This window comes from Tasmannia lanceolata, unplaced genomic scaffold (genome assembly GCF_043159265.1).
Source record: "Tasmannia lanceolata isolate RefF3 unplaced genomic scaffold, GAP_Taslan_0.1 ptg000007l, whole genome shotgun sequence".
NCBI lineage: Eukaryota > Viridiplantae > Streptophyta > Magnoliopsida > Canellales > Winteraceae > Tasmannia > Tasmannia lanceolata.
The window spans coordinates 6,899,621-6,921,283 of NW_027518684.1; the positions used below are offsets into that span (position 1 = coordinate 6,899,621).

Below are 21,663 nucleotides of genomic sequence, written 5' to 3' on the forward strand. Positions count from 1 at the left end.
GGGTACCCATTCCCTTATAACCCATCCCCATCCCCATCCCCATCCCCATCACTTTACTGATGTGGGACTATTTGTTTTTCCGTGGAACTCCAACAATCTCCCTCTCCACGCAGAAGCAACGTGGACCATCTCGCCCCTCTATGCGGCGGCTACGTGGGAACCACGGGATCTTCTCCAAGGCTCTGTTCACTTATTTTCCTGGCAAAGGAAAAGAAAATGTTTCCCGGGAATCTGACGTGGCATTAGGAAAAGAAATCCAGGGAATCTATGCAAGAAAAGGTTTCCCTGGACTGTTTATGGACTGTTCACTTGCGCAAGAAAAGGTTTCCAGGGAAACAGCTTGCCCTTCTTTTTGCACTAGTTTTCCCAGGAAACAAAGTCCGAGTGTTTTTTGTCGGAAATGAAATCCCTAAAGGAGGGGAAATGGGCTTTTCCATGTCATTTTTTGACTTATTGTAGAAATTCCACATGTGTAATTCTATTCTCTCGGGAAAGCAAGTGAACACCAGAATTCTGTCTTGTCAAGGAAAAAAGACGCTGTTTTCCAGGGATTTGCTTTCCCGGGAACGCAAGTGAACAGAGCCCAAGGGAATTCCACCGTCCTCGGAGGTATACCGAGGTTACCAGATATCTTCCCGGGAGTTACCACCCCCAGCTCTATTCCTTTACAGATTTTTGGCCGAAATTTTCGAAATTCGCCCCAAAAAGACAACATTTTGAGCGGCTTTACCGAATTTCGGGATTTTGGCTAAAATTTTGGTTTCGGTTACCCCTGAAACTGAAATTTAAAACCTTGCCTCCGATAGTTGTTTAAATAATAAAAGACAAGATAAGTTAGTGTAAATTATTAAAGGAAAATGTTATTAGTACCATGGTTTAAAATTTCGGTTTCGGTAACCGTTTCGGAGGTCCGACATTTGGTAATTTCGTTCGAAATTCTGGACCGAAATTTCGTACCATTTTAAAAAATAAATAAATAATGGCATTTAAACGGAATTTCAGACCGAAATTACTGAAATTTGGTAAATGGCGAAAAATGAAATTTCGGTCTAAATTTAAAACCATGATTAGCACCACCGTATTTTGATATTTGCACAAAGCTAGTTGTCATTTCTTCTTTAATTGGCTCTTTAGAGCTTTTTGGGAAATGTAATAACCTTTTGACAGCTGGGAAGTGATATTTACGCCCCCTTTGATCACCAGGGGCACCCAGCGCTAGTGTACGTGGCAATCAAACCCACTGTATTTTTATGACGTCAAGTACATTTGCCCCGCTTTAGTCATTGATACACTGGCGCCTGGTGATCAAAATGAGCCTAAATATCACTTTCCCTCTTTAAATACTAAACAAGATGTTTTGTGAAAATATCAAACACAGGTTGTGCTGATATCATTTCCCGTTATTAAATCATGCTAGCGCCTTTCGTGAAAATATCGGTAGCCTTTTTTTAGGAAAATATAAAGGCACCCCTTTTCATCACTTGGGACACCCAGCTACAGTGTATCTATGACGGTAAAGGGGCAGATGTACTTCACATTTGAAGGGATGAAGTGACCTGATTGCCACGTACAATGCAGCTCGGTGTCCCGAGCGATGAAAAGGGGGGCATTTATCATTTCCCTTTTTTAATTTTAATCTCTTTCATTCCATCTATCTGGGAATCGGAATCGGAATGGGAATAGGAATAGGAATTGCAATCCAAACGCAGCCTAAAAAAGGAAATATATAGGGCTACTTTAGTCATTTTCTAACAGTCGAATGAATAGTCAATTCCCTAGTCAAAGCTTGGGGGTATTCTCGTAATTTTGAAAAAAAAAGAAATAAAAACAGGGATAGGAATTTCAAAGCTCTCGTTCTTCGACGGGTGAAAAAGGGAACAAAAAGCGTTTCAAAACCCTATTTTTTTCCCCTCTCAATTTCTCCTCTATTCGTCGTTTCTCCTCCCCTTTTTTCCTTATGCGTTTCAAAACCCTAGTTTTGCTCCGATTCCAAAGATCCTTTCTAGGGTTTTGACTTTCTTCTTCTTCTTTTCCCCCCCCCCCCCCTTAAATCCCCTCTCATTCTCTCTATATAATGGTCTCTGGTTCGAGGCTCGATGGTGGAACTCAAATCCTTCCTGCTCGTGTACGCAAAACCATCCAATCGATAAAAGAAATCGTGGGCAATCATTCTGATGCTGATATTTATGTTATGCTTAAGGAAACCAACATGGATCCTAACGAGACCGCTCAGAAATTGTTAAATCAAGGTGAGCTTACTTCGAGTTTTGCTCTTTTTGTGTTGATATGTTCGATTTCTTTACTAGGTTTGTTCTATTTTTGCTTTTTGTTGTTAGGGTTTTGCTTGTTAGATTTTGTTTGTTGTTAGGTTCGGAATCTGTTGAGTTAGAGATTGGAGTTTAGTTGCTATTTTGTTAACTTTAAATGAAGTTTGCATTCTTTTGTTTTTCTAGGGTTTTTGGTTATTGGGTGTATAAGATGGTGAATAATGTATTAAGGGTTTTGATGGTGGACTTAAGAATTGCACATTGAGTTTCTAGGGTGCTGTAAAGTGCATGCATTTTGGTATTCTTGAAAATATCCTCCAACCCCCCAAACACACACACACACACACACACTATGTTTTATGGGCTATGTTCCTGACTTTGATCCATTCAATTGGCTTGACTTTGTTTAATGCATTTTGAATTTCTTCCCCATAGAAATTTTCCACTTTTTCTACTCTTCATCTCTTGTTGGGAGTTGCTTTTGATCATGGCTTTATGTTCACTTATAGCCTCTGATGCTCCTTGACCATCTTGGTACTGGGCCTTGTTCCTCTCCTTTTGTTGTCCATTAAAAAAAAAAAGAGAGTCAATCAAGACCTAAACAGCCTTGAATTGCATGAATACATGAATTCTTGTAAAATATCTGTTCTAAAATTGGATACATGAATTCAGTCATTTCTTTTGTTACACACCAGTTTGGTGAAATGCCTCTTTCATTCTAGCTCTATCTAGGGAAGCCATATGCCCCAAACCCATGGTTGATGAAAAATTAGATATGTCTATGATGAGGGGACATGAACTGCAAATGCAAAGAAGGTTTCAAGCAGTGTTTCAAAATGCAGATGTGAACCAAAATGAGGCTAAAGAAAATCCTAGTTGACTCGGCGCAGCTCGATTGTATACTTAGTTGATGCTGTCATAACTTGGGAGCCAAAGGATGCATCCCAATTTTAACTCTACGAAGCCGAATTTCGGCGTTGCTTCCCTGGTAACCATGATCTGGCCGACATTGATTGAGTGTTTTGGGATGGAGAAGGCTATTATGATGCAGGAAAAAAGGGTAAGAGGTGATGAAAAGTTTCAGGTATTCTTATGATTGGTTTTTGGACTAAACTGGTTTTAGGCTGTGGAATAGGTAAAGGAATATGGTTAAGACTTAGGCGTTTAAAGGGAGTATATTAGGATGGATCTAGTGGGTGTGTTAGGATATCATATAGGTCTTGAAGATTAAGAAAAGGAATTGAAAAGGTTCACATTTAGGACTATGAATCTAGAGCACTAGGGTTTGAGAGAATGCATATCATGTAGTTTGAACGAGTTTTTTTTTTTTTTTTTTGGGGGGGGGGGGGAGGGGAGTCAGAATTCTAGGAACTGGTTGTAGGCTCTAGATTAGGGTCTTAGCATCACTAGATGAAGGGATTTTTCTAGCATACTAGCCTTACCTTATTTCCGTACTTCGTTTTGGATTCCCATGTTCTAGCTATATTGTATGTGATGTCTATAGAAACAGGAAAACGTAGCTTGGTTTGTCAAAATTCATTTTGTGCTATTTTTGAAGTTTTTTTGGTCTGCTTGAAAGTTTCTGGTTTGATATAAAAAGGGACTGTTTGGACGACTATGACTCTTGTTTTTATTTGAACATGGAGAAGCTGGAAGAATCTGGGAATACGCCCTTTCCTCCATTAAAGAGTCTTGGTTTTCTTTAGTGTATGCTGTATTCTATTCTTCTTTATAGGAATTTTCATTGTAGTCAGGTGATTTTCATCACTTTAATATTTCGATTGGAGGACCATTAAAAAAATGATTTTGATTGGAGGACCACTTACAACAGCTCTGAGTTGGCATTAAGGATCTTGCACCACCAACAATTCCCATGAAGGACCGATTTGGAAATACTCATGTTCTTGGTCTCCTAATTATCCTCCCTCACTTCTTGATTAGTAGAGGGCCTTCCAGTTGCAATCATTCTTAATCTTTTGTTAGTTTCATTTTTTTTAACTTTCCGGGAAAAGTTAATTTGCAAGCTTTTGATCTTAAGTGAATTTAGTGGGCACGCGACATTGATGACTGTTTCCATTGGCGATTTTTTTTAGAGGGTGATTTTATGTAATGCACTAACTGTTGCTTTCATGAAATTATTTGTAAATACTATGTATCATTTACTTGTTTTTGCAGATCCATTTCATGAGGTTAAGCGGAAAAGGGACAAGAAAAAAGAGGTATGCTCTATATGCGTCCTTGCTATATTTCTAGTTTGCACTAATGTTCGGATAGTTTGTTCATCCTTGAACAATTTTTCATGGTTAGCATTTTTAAAAAACAGCTGTCATTCTTATTGGATTTCATGTTTTGCATTTAATTAAGAGAAACATTATTGTTTTGCAAAGGCATGTGATACGTGGCATGCAGTAGGAATTTCATCAACGAATGGTAGTAGCTTCTGGTCTAGAATTAAACGGGTAAAAAGGGATTTTCTGATTGTGTGGATAGGATTGCCCGATTGGTAAGATTTTTAGGCTGTTGTCCATTCATGGCGGAGCCTGTTAGATGGTTTGGATCACCCTTGTCTCATGTTTCCCATTTTAGTGGTTCAAGCAAACTGTTCACTTGCTTGACCTATGTATCATATAATTCTCCTAAATTACTTGCTTGTTGTAGCTAATGTCTGTTGTTTTAACTTCCAAATTGAACCATTGTAGTGATGTTGATTATGGGTTTGTTCATTTGGGCACATTCTCAGTTCGTGGGGCTTTCAAGTGTTGCTTCTAACTGTGATATATATGAATTTCGGAAGTCCAAATGTGGTTTTTGGTTCATGCTTTAGTAGTCATAGGCAACTGTAAATTTCTTGGGTGGATCCACCAATGGATGACCTATGCAATAAATTGAATTTTCTGAGTTTTCCTCAGACCAAGTATGAACTCTGACAATTGTGCAGGGCCTTTCATATAAACTCAACTCAACTCAACTAAGCCTTTGTCCCAAATTAGTTGGGGTCGGCTAATGAATCCTTTAGAAAATTTTCATGAAGAAGGTGAAAGGATCTACCTGGCTCAAATTGACTAAGTCTAATCATGACACTAGTTGGGTTCGCCTTTCATATGATATCCATACATTCTTTCGATTAGTTTATAGGAAGAAACTGTACCTGAATTCTTTTTTTTTTGGTCATTTAGCATTGCATGCAAATTCTGGATTTCACAGTTCATTCAGACACTGTCTGGTTTAAAATGGTGTTTGATTATTTTATAGAAGGTTGACTCAATTTAACATTTGTTCCTTAACTTCTTTATATTTATTGCTTCAGAATACCAGTTACAAGAGTTCTACAGAACCAAGAAATACCAGTTACAAGAGTTCTACAGAGCCAAGAAATTCCAGTTACAAGAGTCCTACAGAACCAAGAAAACACACAGAGCAAACAGGAGAAGGGACAAAGCCTCAAACATCATGGGACCAAAATGCTCGGAGATTAGGCTATGCCCGGAATAATTCTCGCGGTATTAAATCAACTTAACATGTTTAATTCTTGAGCCATGATAATTAACATAAGTAATATTTCTATTATTTATCAGATGTAGTCTGTTGATGGAAATTTCCCCCCATTTGTACCTGTGCAGCCTAATGGTTAAGGAACAATTTGTTACCCAATAAATGAATCCACAACATATTTTTGTTGCATGCTGTGGATTGGGACAATTTGGTATTTGAGTATTCAAAATACAACTACTGCATACCGTCGATCTGTTTGACTGTACAAAGTGGATACTCTGAAGAAATTGTTTCAGAGTTTGGTTCATAGTAGCTGGAAACTCCTTGAGCAGGTGGGAAACTCATTTTCCCTAAAAGGTGGGAAACTCGTTTCCCAAATGCATGAGAAACATATAAGAACCTTATATGAAACGCATGAGAAACTTGTAGAAAACGTATGTGAAACATGTGGGAAATGTGTGAAACATGTGGGAAATGTGTGAAACTTAGGGTCTGTTCCAGTGAGGGTAAATACGAGGGGGTAATCCAATTCAGGGTACACCATTTCGTAGTAATCTACTTACCTTGTATTGGTTTACCCTCGATTTAATTTCCATTGTTCCAATGTACAGGGTAAACTAATGTAGTATTTGATATCTAGTGTTCCTTGCAGGTGGTAAATGAATAACTTTTTGAACGATTCATTTTACATCAGAGGATTAGACTGGTTGTCTAAAAATAATCTATCAGATTTGTCCCAAGTGCATTTAATACAGTTTGATCGAGTTGGGTCTGCCTCTTCTAAATCTGCAGCTTGGTTTTCTTTTGATAAAAACGGTTCCCAACAGTGAAGGATCAGGGCTGAATTCATCGATACAATTAGACATTTTGCCCATTTTTATTCTTTTGATTCATTTGGAGAAGTTTCTAAGAAATCACTACCAATACGGTGCACTGCAAATCTGAGTATTAAAAGACATATTTGGCTTACTAATTACAGCTTAGATATCAAGTAAAAATAGAAAATGAGATGGAGTACCCACGGATATTTTAAGAGTTGCAGAGTTACTAGGCAAAAGGATCATGTGAGTACAATCGAATAGATTGTCAACAGCTTCACGACTATTTTGGCAATTTTCCATCTGTAGCGATTTGCAGAAAGAACGGGAGTACCACCATCTAACACACAACCAAATAAAAAACACACTTAAAGGGGGTCAACAGATTAGCAAACCAACATCTCATATACTTGACCATGACCTGAATTTTTTTTTTATCCATTGTTGTTGGATTAACAAACAACATCATGGCACAACGTAAAACCATTAACCTATCTGGGGCCAGAGAAATTAGGGAGAGTTTATCAGATTTCTCAACAGAGATAGGGCTTGTCATTTTTTGATAGAATCTCTGGAGAGAGATAGAGCTTATCATTTTTTTTAGAGAGAGGGAGAGATAGAGAGAGGGGAAGAGAGAGAGAGAGTATTTGTTTGGGGTGAGACGTTCAGGAGAGAGGCGCGCGATGTGTACGATTTACTTTGTAAACCAATTACCATCTTTTGCGGTGTATGCAACTTCCCCCTAAACAGCTTACCCGATGAAAGCGGAATACGGGGCATGATTTCTAATTTTTTCTGTTGGAACAACTGTATCTTCTGCCTAGAGGGAAAACCAATGTTTTGGAACACACCCTTATGAAAATCATTTTAAAAGAACATACAAAAAAATTGTGGAATAGATATTAAAAACGAAAACAACAATGCATTATGTAATAAAAACTAAAAGTAAGACATATCCAAATAGAAATTTGAATTTAACAAAATTTAAATCTACAAAACCATATTTTTCATGTTTTCCTTGTATTTCACATGCGTTTTCATTAATGTTTCTCTATCGTTTCTGAAACGTTTCTAATGTGTTTCCTAAGACGTTTCTCATACGATTTTTGTTGTTTTTCTGTTTCTAGTTTCGCTTCTATTTTTTATAGCATTTCCCGTTTCTTGTTTCCTGTTTCACTTCCCGAATCCGTTCCCCACCCTGGCAACTATGGTTTGGTACTTTGGTTGCATCGAGTTAAAATTATGTAGCGCTCCACCATTATGGGCATAGAACTCCAAAGTTCCGTAGTATCATTTGTCTCCGTGAAACATTACAGTTCCAATTTTTTGTGATCTCACCCTCATGATGAGACCCAAGTGAAAACCAACCTTGGGGTTTCTCACCAAAGGATGTCCAATTACTTGGATAGTAACTTGTGGAAAAGTTTCCTAGAGAAACTCTTGGGCCTGTGAATATGGTTTGGAGGCGGTGGAGAGCTTGCACTTCCAACATTCTATTTTTAATTCATAGGGACGGCACAAAGGAAAGGGCAGCTGGAGGAATCATGTATGTAAAAATTGGGGAAGAAATTATTGAAGTTAGATTTATTTATTATTATTATTATTATTATTATTATTATTATTTTTGGGTTTAGTTTACTAATTCCTACATTACATGGATTCTTTGAAATCGTTGAAGTAACTGTATTGGACACATGTTGGATTCTAATACCAAGATTCACTGTGACACTTCTAGATCTATTTAAACTATTTTTTTTTCTAAATACTACCACAAATTTACAATTACCACAAATTTATTGGGTTAAAGCCACACAACTTTTAGATTTGTCTCGGCCTATGACCTTTGGGAAAGATGGGGTGAAGTGTGCAATGGTGGGGAGGTCCAGCAAAAGGTTATGCAAGTATGGTATCCACCTGTGCCTGGGCTTGTGAAACAAAATTTTGATGGCTCTAGCTTAGGAAATCCTGGCCCAGCTGGAATTGGGGGCATTTTAAGAAATGAGAAAGGAAAAGTTGAATGGGCGTACGCGGGCCTCATATGCGCGGCGGATGCAAGAGAAGTAGAGGTGCGAGCAATGCACCATGGTTTGAGGCTAAGATCAAGTAAAGGCTTTGATAATGTGGTGGTAGAAGGGGACTCTTTGAATGTTGTGGTGGTAGAAGGGGACTCTTTGAATGTGATACGATGGCTTAGAGTTGATTAGAAGCCGCCGTGGAGATTTGATGATTTCGTCGATGAAATCTTTGATTTGGTGGGAACATGCTCCGTATCTTTTCAGCATGTGCGTTGCACAACCAACGAGGTGCGGATCATCTTTCTAAATTGGGAGTCCCAAAGGAAACGTTAGCGCTCTTTGTTTCTCTTCCCCCTTGACTAGATTTATATTGTTTTTTCTTGGTGTCTTTAGTCTTCGCATTGTTTTTGCTCATCTTTGTACTGACCATCTCGGTCTTCCTTCTTTCTTAATATTAATGGCTGCCATTTTCAAAAATAAAAATAAAAATCACATTTATCCGTTTTATGTCTTATCTATATCCTAGTAGTATGCTTTTTATATGAAATGGCCTATTAGAATCCTCCAATCCTTTGTTTGTGGGTTAGCTGAATCCCACACTCAATACCTGTGTTGGATTCCGGCACTCGTATCCGTACCCATGCAACATAGGCCGATTCAAATAATTGTCTGCCAACTTATACGACTCAATAATTTTGTAAATTAAGTAAAAAAATTAAAAGGTTGAGCAATTTGTGCAATTCTGGTTAGATCCAAAAATGCCCTAATATGAGTTCACAATAATCATTGGAGGATCACATGCTTTCTGATAAGAGGTCAAATATAGCCTACCTTTGTATAATCCAAAATGAACAGACAAAAATCATCGACTTAAAGGAACTTGAGTCATATTTGCCAAGAGACTTTGATGCTTGAAAAAATAATCATGATATTAGTCTATTACATTTTTCCCGTTCTTTGAATCATGGATCTAGAACTGGATTTAAGACCAATGATAAGTTACTTGTACAAAACATTATCAATACATGGAACTTCTTGTTGTGATAATGCATTTTCATGCTGCATTTTAGTTTATAGCTGTGGCAATTGATGCCAAAAATGTGACTAGGTACAGGAATCAGCCGAGAATTCCGCATTGTGAGGGACAACCGAGTTAATCATCAGAATGCAAATGATGATTTAAAACCTGCACCACTTCAATGTTCAACTTCCGCCAGTGACCAAGTGGTCTCAAATGTTCCTGAAAAGAGGTACAGTTATATTTTCTAGTTCATTTATTTATCTTTAAAAAAAAAAATCATTTCTTTTTCTTTCATTTATTGTATTCCAGTACCTTTGATATTCATATATCAGCAAGCACCACTGCCATACAGATATAGCTTATTTTTCATTCTTGCGTGACAAGTGAATACTTTTTTGCCTTGGTCAACTGAGTTTCAATGTTTTCTTTTTGGTAGGCAGGGGCGGAGCTACATGTAGCATAAGGGGGGCAGTTGCCCCTGTTGAGTTGGGCCAAATCCTTAATAGGCCCAACTCAATTGGGCCCATCCCCCTTTAAAATTTGAAGGCCTGCCCCCTTATGTATAAGCATGTATAAGCTTGCCCCCCTTATGCATAAATCCTGGCTCCGCCATTGTTGGTAGGTAAGCTTGGATCAAACCTATGACCTCAAGGTTGGGGTACAAGGCCTCTATGAATTGAGCTATAGGCTCAACCCATTACCCGTACGGGTTCCAATGTTTACAATGCTTCTAGAAAGAAATCATGATTCTTTTTCTGTAAACTGAGTTCCATTGCCTACTACTATTCCATAGAGGGGCTAGGAAGTGTGTTTTGTAGTTCACTAATCTTTGGCCATGATTTCAATTATTAGGCCTAGAATTTGATTTACGAAACTAAGCCAGCACTTAAAACTATGCAACAAAATTGGAGACATCAGCAGAAAAGTTCAACTTGGATACTTTTATAATTTTATCCCATTTAATACAAAAGGGTTTCGATCTTGACCTTATATGGGAAGTTCAGTGTCAAGTCCTTTTACTTCCGCTTCTCTTCTAATCTTCCAACCTTCCATCTAACCAGAGGTTGGAGTATTTGTGCACCTCCTTGAGTATACACATTTGGATGGATTGCATTTCAGGGCAAGATCTTTACGGTGGATCACTTGTGAAGCCGTGAGATGATCAACGATCATTGTGCCCTATTCGTGGAGGCCGGGGAGTCTGTCGATCATTTGGATCATTTGCTTATTTCATTGGAGGTTTTCCAGACATGTCTGACACCGAATTCTTGCCATGTTTGGTATGATGTGGGTCTTCCCATGTCAGTTTTCCAGACATTTAGTAGTCTCTGAGATAGCAAAAGACAACAAGAAGAACATACAAATATGATAGGAAAAGAAAGATTGTAAGGTAAGCGAGGAAGGAGGAAGAAACCCTAACCTGGGAGAAGGGAAAAAATAGAAAGAAGAAGATAGGAGGAACAAGAAAAGATAAGAAAGAGAAAGAAAGAGGGATGAAAGGAAGAAAAGATAAGGGAGAAAGATAAGATGAAGGAAGAAGAAACCCTAACATTTGGCATGAGCATCAAAATGCAATGAAGGGAAGCGAGGAAGGAGGAAGAAGTCCTAACCTGGGAGAAGGGAAAAAATTGAAAGAAGAAGATGGAGGAACAAGAAAAGATCAGAAAGAGGGATGAAGAGAAGAGAAGAGAAGGGAGAAAGATAAGGGGAAGGAAGGAGAAACCCTAACATTTGGCATGGGGCTTTTTCTCTCCTTTCTGCTTCTTGCGTCAAAATGCAATGATGGAGGGTTGCTTTCACTTTGTTATCTAATAATCTCCCAATTAGGGTTGTAAAATGACATTTATAGGTGAGATTTGCCTCAAGTGAATGTGCACTATTAATAACCAATAGGATATAACAGTTTTTAAGCCATAAGTCATTGGTAATTGACTTACCATTTATTCACAACTAAATATTACTCACTTAGGGCTAATATAGTCCGAGTGTGCAATGAAGTGAGGGGTGAGGTGGTGTGAGGCCTATGTGACCTTGACAACCCCCAAATATAGGTTTCAACGTGGCAAATTACTGAAGTCCTAGATACAAAACAGCAACTAAACTAATATAAAGTCTCTTAAAATGACGTTGTAGTCATGGCTGGATCACACCCGTGTGATCGACATTTTAGATGAAACTTTAGGAAGTTCTAGAATAAGCATAAATGCACACCAAAAACCCATCATATAAGCCAAAAAAAACCCCCATAATGGTTTTAACAATATCGAATATCGGGTGACATGCACTGTCTCTCATATGTCTTATAGACTTATAGTTCATTACATATCACATTTCACATGCAATTCATTTAAATATTTATACATAATACATGGACCACATTTCACATGCAATTCATATAAATATAATTATGCAACAAATACTGATATATATATATATATATATATATATATATATATATATATATATATATATATATATATATATATATATATATATATGCTCGCTACTTTCGGTTTTGGTATGCGTTTCGGTGGGGATATAAATCGAAACATTTCGGTGGTTTTCTGTTGGCTTTGGTGGAAATTTAAAACCATGCAAGTGAGGAGACTTAAGGCTGTAGTTTGGTCGATTGAAGTAGAGGAAATATCCTGGTGCCGCATGAGGGCGTAATCTGCCGACATTGAGGTCTGTCATCGGATGTATATGACGATACAAGGGTTTTATCGTACTTGAGCACGTCCTTGTGCTCTTGTGTTGAGGAGTGGGGGTGGGTGCTTCTATATTGGCCTTCTTTTGTGTGCTTGTTACAAAATGCTTCACGTATCAAATTATACATTTTTTTGCGTAACAATTATGTACATACCATTCAGAAAAAGAAAATAAATTATGTAAATACCACATGTTTATGACGTGACGAAAAAGTAACGACAATGTGGTCTGCAGAAGCCCATTTTACCCATTTTTTTGCAACTCGTCCTGTTTTAAGGACTTTTCGAAAATCCTTGAGAAAACATATAATTCTGTCATCTATCGACAAATCAATGGGCTTCTTTAACTCCTGTGAATTCTGAGCCTAATAGTCTTGAATAGTAGCCATTAAAAAAAGAAAAGTCTTGCATAGTGAATACTGTTAGCTATATTGACATATGTGCTCATCTATTATTTTTCTTTATGTAGCTCTCTGGGAATTCTAACTGATCAAAAGCACTCAGATGCCACAAACTCAGAGCGATACCTCTCTCCTCAGAGGTCGAACGGGATTTATGATTCTGGCACTGGGCACGCTATGGATGCTGATTCAAACAGCACTCGTAGGCAAGTATTGTTGGGAGAGAAGAGAGCAATAGTTCCAAACTCAACTTTGCAAACACAGGGACAGAACCCACAAAATTCTCCCCCATATTCTTCAACATCGGTATCAAACAACTCTGTCGTTGGGTTGTATTCATCATCCACTGACCCTGTCCATGTGCCGTCCCCCGATTCCAGATCATCTGGAACTGTTGGAGCCATTAAACGTGAAGTTGGTGTGGTGGGTCTTCGTCGTCAATCCTCCGAACGTTCAGTTACACATTCATCTGCTCCAATTAGTTCTTTCTCAATTCCAATTTTGGGGAAAGACATTAATGGGCCCACAGAATCATTTGGGCAGTCCCCTTCCTCGAACCAGAGTGATCAATTCAATCAAGCACCTGTTACCCAATCTGTTATGCATGGCATGCCTGTTAGCAGATCTTTCTTGGGCAATCCATATCCTAGCAAACAGCATCAACCTACCGTGGCTCATCAGAAAGGTAATATGTTCTAGATTTGTATAGTATTTCGTTGATCTACTGATTTCTGGAGCCGTTCAAAGGAAAAAAAACTGGTTTCTGGAAGTGATTATCTCTTCTTTTAGTGTACAAATTGTTGTCATTGCTATCAGTTTCATAATTGGCACTAATCCAAAGTTGCTTCCTAAAGCCATTGCATAGTTATATACAACGAGAATTTGTTTCTACATCCACTATGGAATTTAATTGTCTTGAAGTTGCACAGACTGTATTCCATGGTAACCTATTTCTTTTTCAGCCAAGTAATGTGTTCATGGCTGTGATTAAGCACCTTCAATTACTTTTCTTTCAGATGACCAAAATGGCTCTTTCAAGAAGTAAAATTTGATCGCATAATTCTTGTTGATAATGACTAAAGTAGCTTTTATCTTTTTCGGAATTGACCAAGTGTTGGGTGTCATCACATTGTCCCACTTCCTGATGTTTCATGTGCGGGGGTTCAAATGGATTGATGCCATGGCACTCGCAAAGAACACAGCTAGTGACCGTACTTCTGTCTGGATAATGTGATGAAAAATGCATTTTGTTTACATGTATTGACTAGGTTTTATTTATGCATGCGGATTGTAAATCATCTGCCAAGGTGATATTGTGTCCTTAGGTGCAAGAATTAAAAAAACTCAGTATCATGTGCCGATCTGCTCCCCTCTAAGATCCCCCTCTAAGAAAATAATAAAAAAGGTGAGTGAATTGTCAAATGCAACACATCTCGGGATAATTTTATTTGAAGATATTTAATGAAGTGCAAGTGGTTAAGGAAGAAGTCGGGACTCGAAAGATCAGCAAAAATGTTTAACCCCAGTTTCTGTACACGGCTACAATACAAATACTGCAACTTTTGTGAGAATACATGATAAACTTGCATGAAAAAAACCTAACCAACCATGACAAAGTTACGGCATCAGCACATAAATCTGAATTGAATTTCTAAATTATGACTTTAGGATAATAACAGGACCCTAAAAAGGAATTAATCTGTAGCCAAGTAACCATGATCCTCATGCATCAAATCGGTGGCTAATTACATTGCATAACTGATGGATACTATGTAAAAGTTTTTTTTTCCAATTTTTTGGAAGGGTACAAATGAGAGTTTTGATCCCTGCTATTTTTTAGTTGCTCTTTGTGTGATGCGATGAAACTTGCACAAATCTAGAGCAGTCATCCTTGCAATCATACTTCTTACCATTGTCATCTTTTTCATTTTTCTCTCTGCATTTTTGTCACGTCCTCAAATGTTTGTGTCATCTATGTAATTCGCATCACCTGATCCTTTGTTGTTAAAATCTTACGATTCAAATCAATTCGTGGGTTGAACGATTCAAATCGGATGAAGAATCTTTTTTCGTAAAAATCTTACGATTCAAGTACGATTTGACTTTGAATAATGCGATTTTTACTATTCTTTTTACGATTTTTACGATTCTGTTTGTTTTGGATTTTGGGAACTGATTTTGATCTCAAAATGAAAATCATTTCAAAATGCTTTGTTTATTGCTGACATTTCTTTGTATGATGATTATTATAGATTTGAGTATGTGCTTTGTTTACTGTTGTGATAAATTATATAATGATTTATTATATGATGAATATAGTGTGTGCTTTGTTTAGTAATTTATTGTGCGATGAATATGGTTTGTGCTTCAGATTACTAATCGTGGAGTTTTATATTTAATTTAATAGTTTCAAATGGAAAATAGATAATTACTCATTTTATTCTTATTTTTACCTTTTTATATATTTTTTAATATTTTTTCTCATTTTTGTATATAAGTCTGAAAAAACTTACGATTTATGATCGAATTTATGGTTCGATACGATTCAAACCTTGTTACGATTCAATTCTGATTTTCAGAACCTTGACCTGATCATTTTATTTTCACACTCCTCCGGGCAGCTCATCTGCTAGTAACTCAAAAGCTATTGGTAGGGAACATGCAGTTTTAGTTCTCTAATTGTAGTATCTTGGTGTACGATTCATTCAACAACGAGTCTCGCTCTGAGAAATTATTTTCAAACTGCCTTGGCTGTTTCCCAGTTTTTTTCTTTTTTTCTTTCTTTTGGGTGTGTGTGTGTGGGGGGGGGGGGGGGGGGGGGGGGCATGATGGTTTGTAGAATGATAAGGGGATTGCTTCCCAAGTTGAATTGTACCTGTTTATGAAATGTCTGTAATTGGTAGAAAAGGCCTACTTGGTTGCTGGAGCATACCTTGATGCGAATCCATTTGCTTTTCCAACTCCATTCTGTAGTCCAAACCCTTCAATTTTAACTAATGTTTTTCCCGTATATTTCTATTTTTATCTCTTGGAGTTCATATCAAAGGATCATCTGTATTGTTAGGATCCAAGGGTGCTATACTAAAGTAACTAAACTGATGCATCAGCAAGCTTTGTCCCAATAAATTTTGCTAACGATAACACCTTCGACTTCACTATTTGGTTTTTTTTTTTTTTTTTGAGAAGACTGTTTGTTTCTTTTTTTTATTCTTTTTCTTGTGGCGCTATGTTCTCAGCTTTATTTGTCAATTACATTATCTCTTGCTCCTTTGCTTTTTTAAGATAAATATAAAATATGCCCTTTACAATATTGGGACTTGAAGTCCTTGTGTGATACTTTTACCTCTGTCCAGATTGTTGTGTCTTCTGTTTAAAACTTGCCAAGTGACATTTCAAGTGTTCTATGCAGCGGAGCATTTCTTTTCAGTGTGCGCCTAATTCACTTATTTCTTGCTTACAATATCCTAAATCCATGGATTCAGGCTGTCTATAGTAGTTTCCAACCTTTAATCTTATTGAAATTTGCCCCTAATTACATCGTATGAAAAAAGATACTTCAAAAGGTAATTAAGAGCTACATATAGTTTCATATAAGAAATGCATCAAGATGCAAACATGTGTACGTGATAGTAACCGTCATATTATGTGCATGTAAATGAAATAATACACATACAAGAAACATGAAAAGAAAATAAATATCAGCGAACACAATGGAATAGCTATAAAAGAGTGTTATTCTCCTAAAAACTCAGTTAATTAACATAGCCATTCTAAAAAATATGCCTAAAAAATATGCCATTTCTTGCATTTTTTAGAAGTCCTTACTACATACTTACCAAATTTACTGGGCTTTCAAGACTAGTATTTATGCATTCAGTTGTGCCTTCTTTGACAAGCGCCAAGTTGAAAATTTTATCATCATGTACTTCTAAATTTGGTAGCCAGGATTAAACTATGTCATTTGACACAGCTTCACAGGTCAATATGGAGTGGAAGCCAAAATCCAGTCAAAAGTCGAGCCTTCTCAGTCCAGGAGCAATTGGAGCGGCGGCCACTTCCAATTCAAGTTCTCGTGACAATTCCACAGCCACAACAGTGGTAGTGGATCGCTTGCCAGAGGAGCTTTCACAAGATAATGTTTCAGAAAAAAAGAATGTGATCATACCACAGCATCTTCGAGTTTCCGAGGCTGACAGAACACAGCTGACCTTTGGAAGCTTTGGAACAGGATTTGATTCTACCAAGGACTTTAGGTCTGGGCTCCAAGCATTTGATGCAGAAGATTCAAAAGATGAACCCGCCATGAGGTTGGTGCCATTTCTGGGTTTTCTAATAATTTTATTGTTTATATTTTGCCCATCTGTGCAATGTGAACTGATATCAGCACAACCATATTTTGATTTTTTCACAAACCATCTTGTCTTTTAGTATTTAAAGAGCTATCAAAAGCTTATTACATTTCCCAAAAAGCTCTCACAAGCCAATTAGGCCACGTTTGGATACCCACAAGATTTAGATTTGGATTTCTCACATTTGCAGTTGAGATTTGGAATTTGATCAGATCCTTAGATTTCCAAATCAGCTACTACAGTGAAAAAAATCCGATTTTCAAATCTGTTTTGCAAGACATTATTTGGAAATCAGTATTTGTGGCAATTACCTTCACCCTCGCTGCTCCTTGACCTTGCTGCTGCAGCAGCCAGACGACCCTCCCTTCCTCCCTCTCTCCCTCTTTCTCTCTCGTACAACATCAGCATGAGGATGATTGATGTATTTTGTATCCAAAACTCAGATCCAAATCCAAATACAAAAGCATGAGGTATCCAAATGTGGCCTTAAAGAAGAAAAGAAAGTTGGGTTTGTGCAAATATCAAAATATGGTTATGCTGATAACATATCTCTTGTGCAATTTGTGGATATTTGTTATTGGAATTACTGTCTCCACGGAACTAATCTTAGAAAGCTTGGGAAGGTGGACATGGACATGGATGTCTAGATCATTTTTATATTTCTTTATTTAAACTACAATCATACAAGTATACCGATAAGCGTCTTCAGACTTAACAGAAAGAAATGTTGAATAACAACCAAAATGATTTGCACGAGCTAGGGATTAGTCAGTGTTTCTTTCCCTATCCATGCTAAAAACAGGCATGTCCACAATCAAATTTTCTACGCCCAACCTTCGGTGATGCCTCCTTTCATGATTTTAAAATGGTCATAATAAAATCTCGTTATCTTTTTTTCTTTCAGCTTGATATAACCCGCATCATACCTTCAAAAGGGAGGCACCAATGTTTAGGGAAAATGGAAAAAATTTATTCTAGATTTTCATGTCTGTGCGAATGACAGACATTTTTAGTTGTAGTGGCTTACATGTAAACATTAGTTAATGCTGAATTTGCTAAGGACACCCGTTTTTTTTTTTTTTTTTTTTTTTTTTTTTGAGAAAATTGAGGACACCTGTTTTTAATGTTCAGCAGTATATCTTTATCGAACCCGGTAACCCCCAGTGAAGATGTTTCCGGAGGTGATGAGGTAGATTTGCTGGAGGAAGAAGATAGAACTTCTGGATCTGAATCTCCAGCATCAGTTGCGGCTTCTGAGCACCCAATGCCTGATAAAAAAGAGTCATCAAGCCCCCGGAATTTGGATAATTATGCAAATATTGGGCCGATTCGAAGCCATAGCCCTTCCTATTCCCCAGCAGAGCCACAACTGCATCGAGATTCTCCTGGCTTGCCAAGTTTTACGGTACACCCTGTCATTAAGCTTTGCAGGTTAAACTCTTTTTCTGACAATGGAACTTGCACATCCTCTAATTAACCGGCTTAGGGTATTGACATGGAGGTGGACTTTACAGTTTGGAATTACTTGAACATTGGGAAGTTGATCTTGCGTCATATTTAAAATAAAAATAGTTATCTTCTAGGGGCATCTCGTTTTTAAATTGCTGGAATGTATTTCCCATTTGAGAGAGATGCTGTATGGGTGTCAACTCCATATTTTCATTTTCTAATTATTGTTTTGTTTGTGAAAGCAGGCATACAACCCTCCGACTGGTTATGATATGCCATTTTTCAGACCAGTTATGGATGAGAATGTACGTGGGCAGGGGTTAGCATCACCACAAGAGGTATTTTCGCTAGTCAGCATTCGTGGGATGATTTCTTTTAATTGCCAAAAAACTTGTGTTTTCTGGATATAATAATCCAACCCTCCCACCCCACGACCACTTTTTTTTGGCATGCACGAGAACATGGCAAAGGTCTGTATATATATTAAGAGCATGTTATACAGCCCCCCCCCCCCCCCCCCCCCCCCATGGTAGTAAAATGAATTGGCAGAAAATTTCTTTATTTTTACTGCATTTGAATTCTTGAATTCTTGCAATTTAACGGATTATTTTATTTTATTTTTCAGGCATTAAGTTCACATTCAGCAAACAGTGTCCCCCCATCCACAGTGGCCATGTTGCAGCAGCAACCAGTGACACCGCTATATCCACAAGTTCATATTTCGCACTACCCGCCAAACTTCATGCCCTACCGCCAAATCCTCTCTCCAGTCTATCCGCCTATGGCTATGCCTAGCTATTCTAGTAACCCTGCTTATCCTCACCCATCGAATGTCAGTAGCTATGTGCTGATGCCAGGAGGAAACTCGCACCTAACCTCTGGTAGCCTTAAATATGCTCCGTCACAGTATAAGCCAGTCCCCTCTGCTGGTTCCACTGGGTACGGAAATTATACCAATCCTGCTGGTTACACTATGAACACACCTGGAACGGTTGGTGGTGGCGCCACTGGCCTTGAGGATGTGACGAGGATCAAATACAAAGAGGGAAATCTTTATGTTCCAAATGCACAGGTAAAATATGTAGCTCAAAACACGGATATCTGATTTCTTTGCATCTGTTAGTCAAATAACCTTAATTTGAGGAAAATGCACAATTGTTCATGAAAAGATAAAACTGAAGTCTGCATCTGTTTAAGTGGAAAAAGCTCATAACTTGAATACGAATCCCCATCCTTTTTTCAATGCTAGGAAATGCCCTTTGGACCAAAGCATTTTGTGGTTTTCCCATCTTGGGAAATTTATCTAAAGATTTGAAGAATTTCTGGATTTTTGTTCCTTTCATTTGCATGAGGTTTGCATAATTTATATGGATAAAATAATGCATAATTTGCATTCCTTGATTCATGAGTTGGTACGTGATAATCTGTCCATCGAGTTTCTTGAAACATCACTGCCCCTAAAATGTATCCTTTGGGAGGTGTTCCTTCACAAATAACCTTTTACTTGTTCCAAGTTCGAAGTACCATTTATACAAATAAGAGTCCCCTTCCTTTAATGATTTCTTCCTCATATAGATAGATATAGGATCTATAGGGCAATTTCTTAGAAGTACATTTTGTGAAATATTTGGCATGCAGAATCTGCAAAAATTGTAGGAAGGTGGCAGGACCATTGTAAATTCTTCTCATGGCCAGAGTTGGTTACTAATTATTTTGGGATATGGTTTTCAAACACGATGCTTCCCCAATGATCTTCACTATTCTGTAGTTTTTTGGGGTGTTTTAAGCCCAAAATGTTCTCTTAATTTCTCTGATTTTTTTGGTTTTGAATTGACAGGCGGAAACATCAGAGATTTGGATTCAGACTCCGAGGGAGCTTCCGAATTTGCAATCACCCACATATTATAACTTATCAGGGCAAGCACCACATGCGGCATACATGCCATCTCACGCCGGTCATGCTTCTTTCAATGCTCCGACACAATCAACTCACATGGCGTTCCCAGGTTTATATCATCCTTCGCAGCCAGCCACGATGGCGAACCCTCATCACTTGGTCCATCAACAGTTGCCAAGCATAGGTGGGAATGTTGGCGTGGCCGCACCCGGAACTCAAGTAGGAGCTTACCAGCAACCCCAACTCGGTCACCTGAATTGGACCCCAAACTTCTGAAAGAATGCCCCTCCTTGTCTTTAATGGAAGAAGGTATAGTTAAAAGTTTAGATTAGTGTACTTGTGCATTGGAATTGACTTTTATTTATGGTTAATGCATGGCAAGTTATCTCTATTTTAGCATATTCTTGAATGGATCTACTCTCTGCGACTGCGTTAGGTTTTTTGCATTCTAACAGAGCTCTCTTATTTGCCCGTTTCTCCAAATCCTGGCTTGTAAGATCCATTGGAGTTGCTGCAGCACTACAATGGTCATCTCCATTGATCAATGGGACTGGAAGTTTCTGAGAGAATTAGCGCGTTCGAATAACTCAAAGACTTTCAAGAAGATAATCAAACTCGAGAGGCAGTTATATAAACTTACATAAATGAGAATCATCAAAGCTTTGTCATATATTTGAATTCTTGAAAAGCGGTCTCCTATAATTCCATTTTCTAAGTACCAAAAACTAGTGTGACCATTTTTTATTTATAGGGTACTACTTAACTCATTATCATAGAGTTTTACAATTAAGATTAGATGATCCATTGATTGAAAGGTTTTTTGAAAAGAAAAAAAAGGCATCTAAAACACTAGGATCCAAGAAATCAATGAGGTGAAAAAAGAATAAAAAGAAAAAAAAAAAGAAAAAAGCACCACTCTCCAGCTATTACCTCTTGTAAATTACTCCTCTACCCTGTAATTGATGCCTTTAAAATGGTTATTGCTCTCGAGCCTGCATTGTATGGGACTGGGTGGAACCCAAGCCTGGTATGGATTGGTTTAATGGGCACAACTCTAGCCTGGAAATGATTGTCCGGTGAAAAGAATGCAGAGTGAAAGAAGCCACAGTCAAGTTTCCAGTGTGAGCAGGTTTTGGGGTGCTGTTTGCAATGCTAATGGGCAGGTTGTTATGTCGTAGTACGAACCTGCTGGAATCTGTAATGCTAACGAGGCAGAGGCTAGAAGTCTTCTCTTCGGACTAAAATG

General features: G+C 37.9%; 1 protein-coding gene across 3 annotated transcripts; it reads left to right on the forward strand.

The window, feature by feature from the left end:
• Positions 1–1,843: 1,843 nt before the first annotated feature.
• On the forward strand, positions 1,844–20,808 carry LOC143881650 (dentin sialophosphoprotein, putative (DUF1296)). 3 transcript variants are annotated; one of them, XM_077384867.1, is made up of 10 exons: positions 1,844–2,249; positions 4,443–4,486; positions 5,575–5,767; positions 9,701–9,842; positions 12,791–13,407; positions 16,693–17,029; positions 18,203–18,476; positions 18,766–18,858; positions 19,146–19,592; positions 20,358–20,808. In XM_077384867.1, the coding sequence occupies exons 1-10, from the start codon at positions 2,075–2,077 to the stop codon at positions 20,691–20,693; spliced, it is 2,658 nt and encodes an 885-aa protein (XP_077240982.1). In that variant the 5' UTR covers positions 1,844–2,074; the 3' UTR covers positions 20,694–20,808. The 3 variants fall into 3 exon arrangements, with proteins under 3 accessions (XP_077240982.1, XP_077240983.1, XP_077240984.1); XM_077384868.1 differs by having other exon boundaries at positions 18,206–18,476; XM_077384869.1 differs by having other exon boundaries at positions 9,707–9,842.
• Positions 20,809–21,663: the final 855 nt, after the last annotated feature.

Bases quoted from the DNA above. Each gene is read 5' to 3' on its own strand.
- LOC143881650 (XM_077384867.1), top strand. From the start codon at position 2,075: ATGGTCTCTGGTTCGAGGCTCGATGGTGGAACTCAAATCCTTCCTGCT. The intron at 2,250-4,442 runs GTGAGCTTACTT...TTGTTTTTGCAG, and splicing joins TCAGAAATTGTTAAATCAAG to ATCCATTTCATGAGGTTAAG. The intron at 18,477-18,765 runs GTACACCCTGTC...TTGTGAAAGCAG, and splicing joins CTGGCTTGCCAAGTTTTACG to GCATACAACCCTCCGACTGG.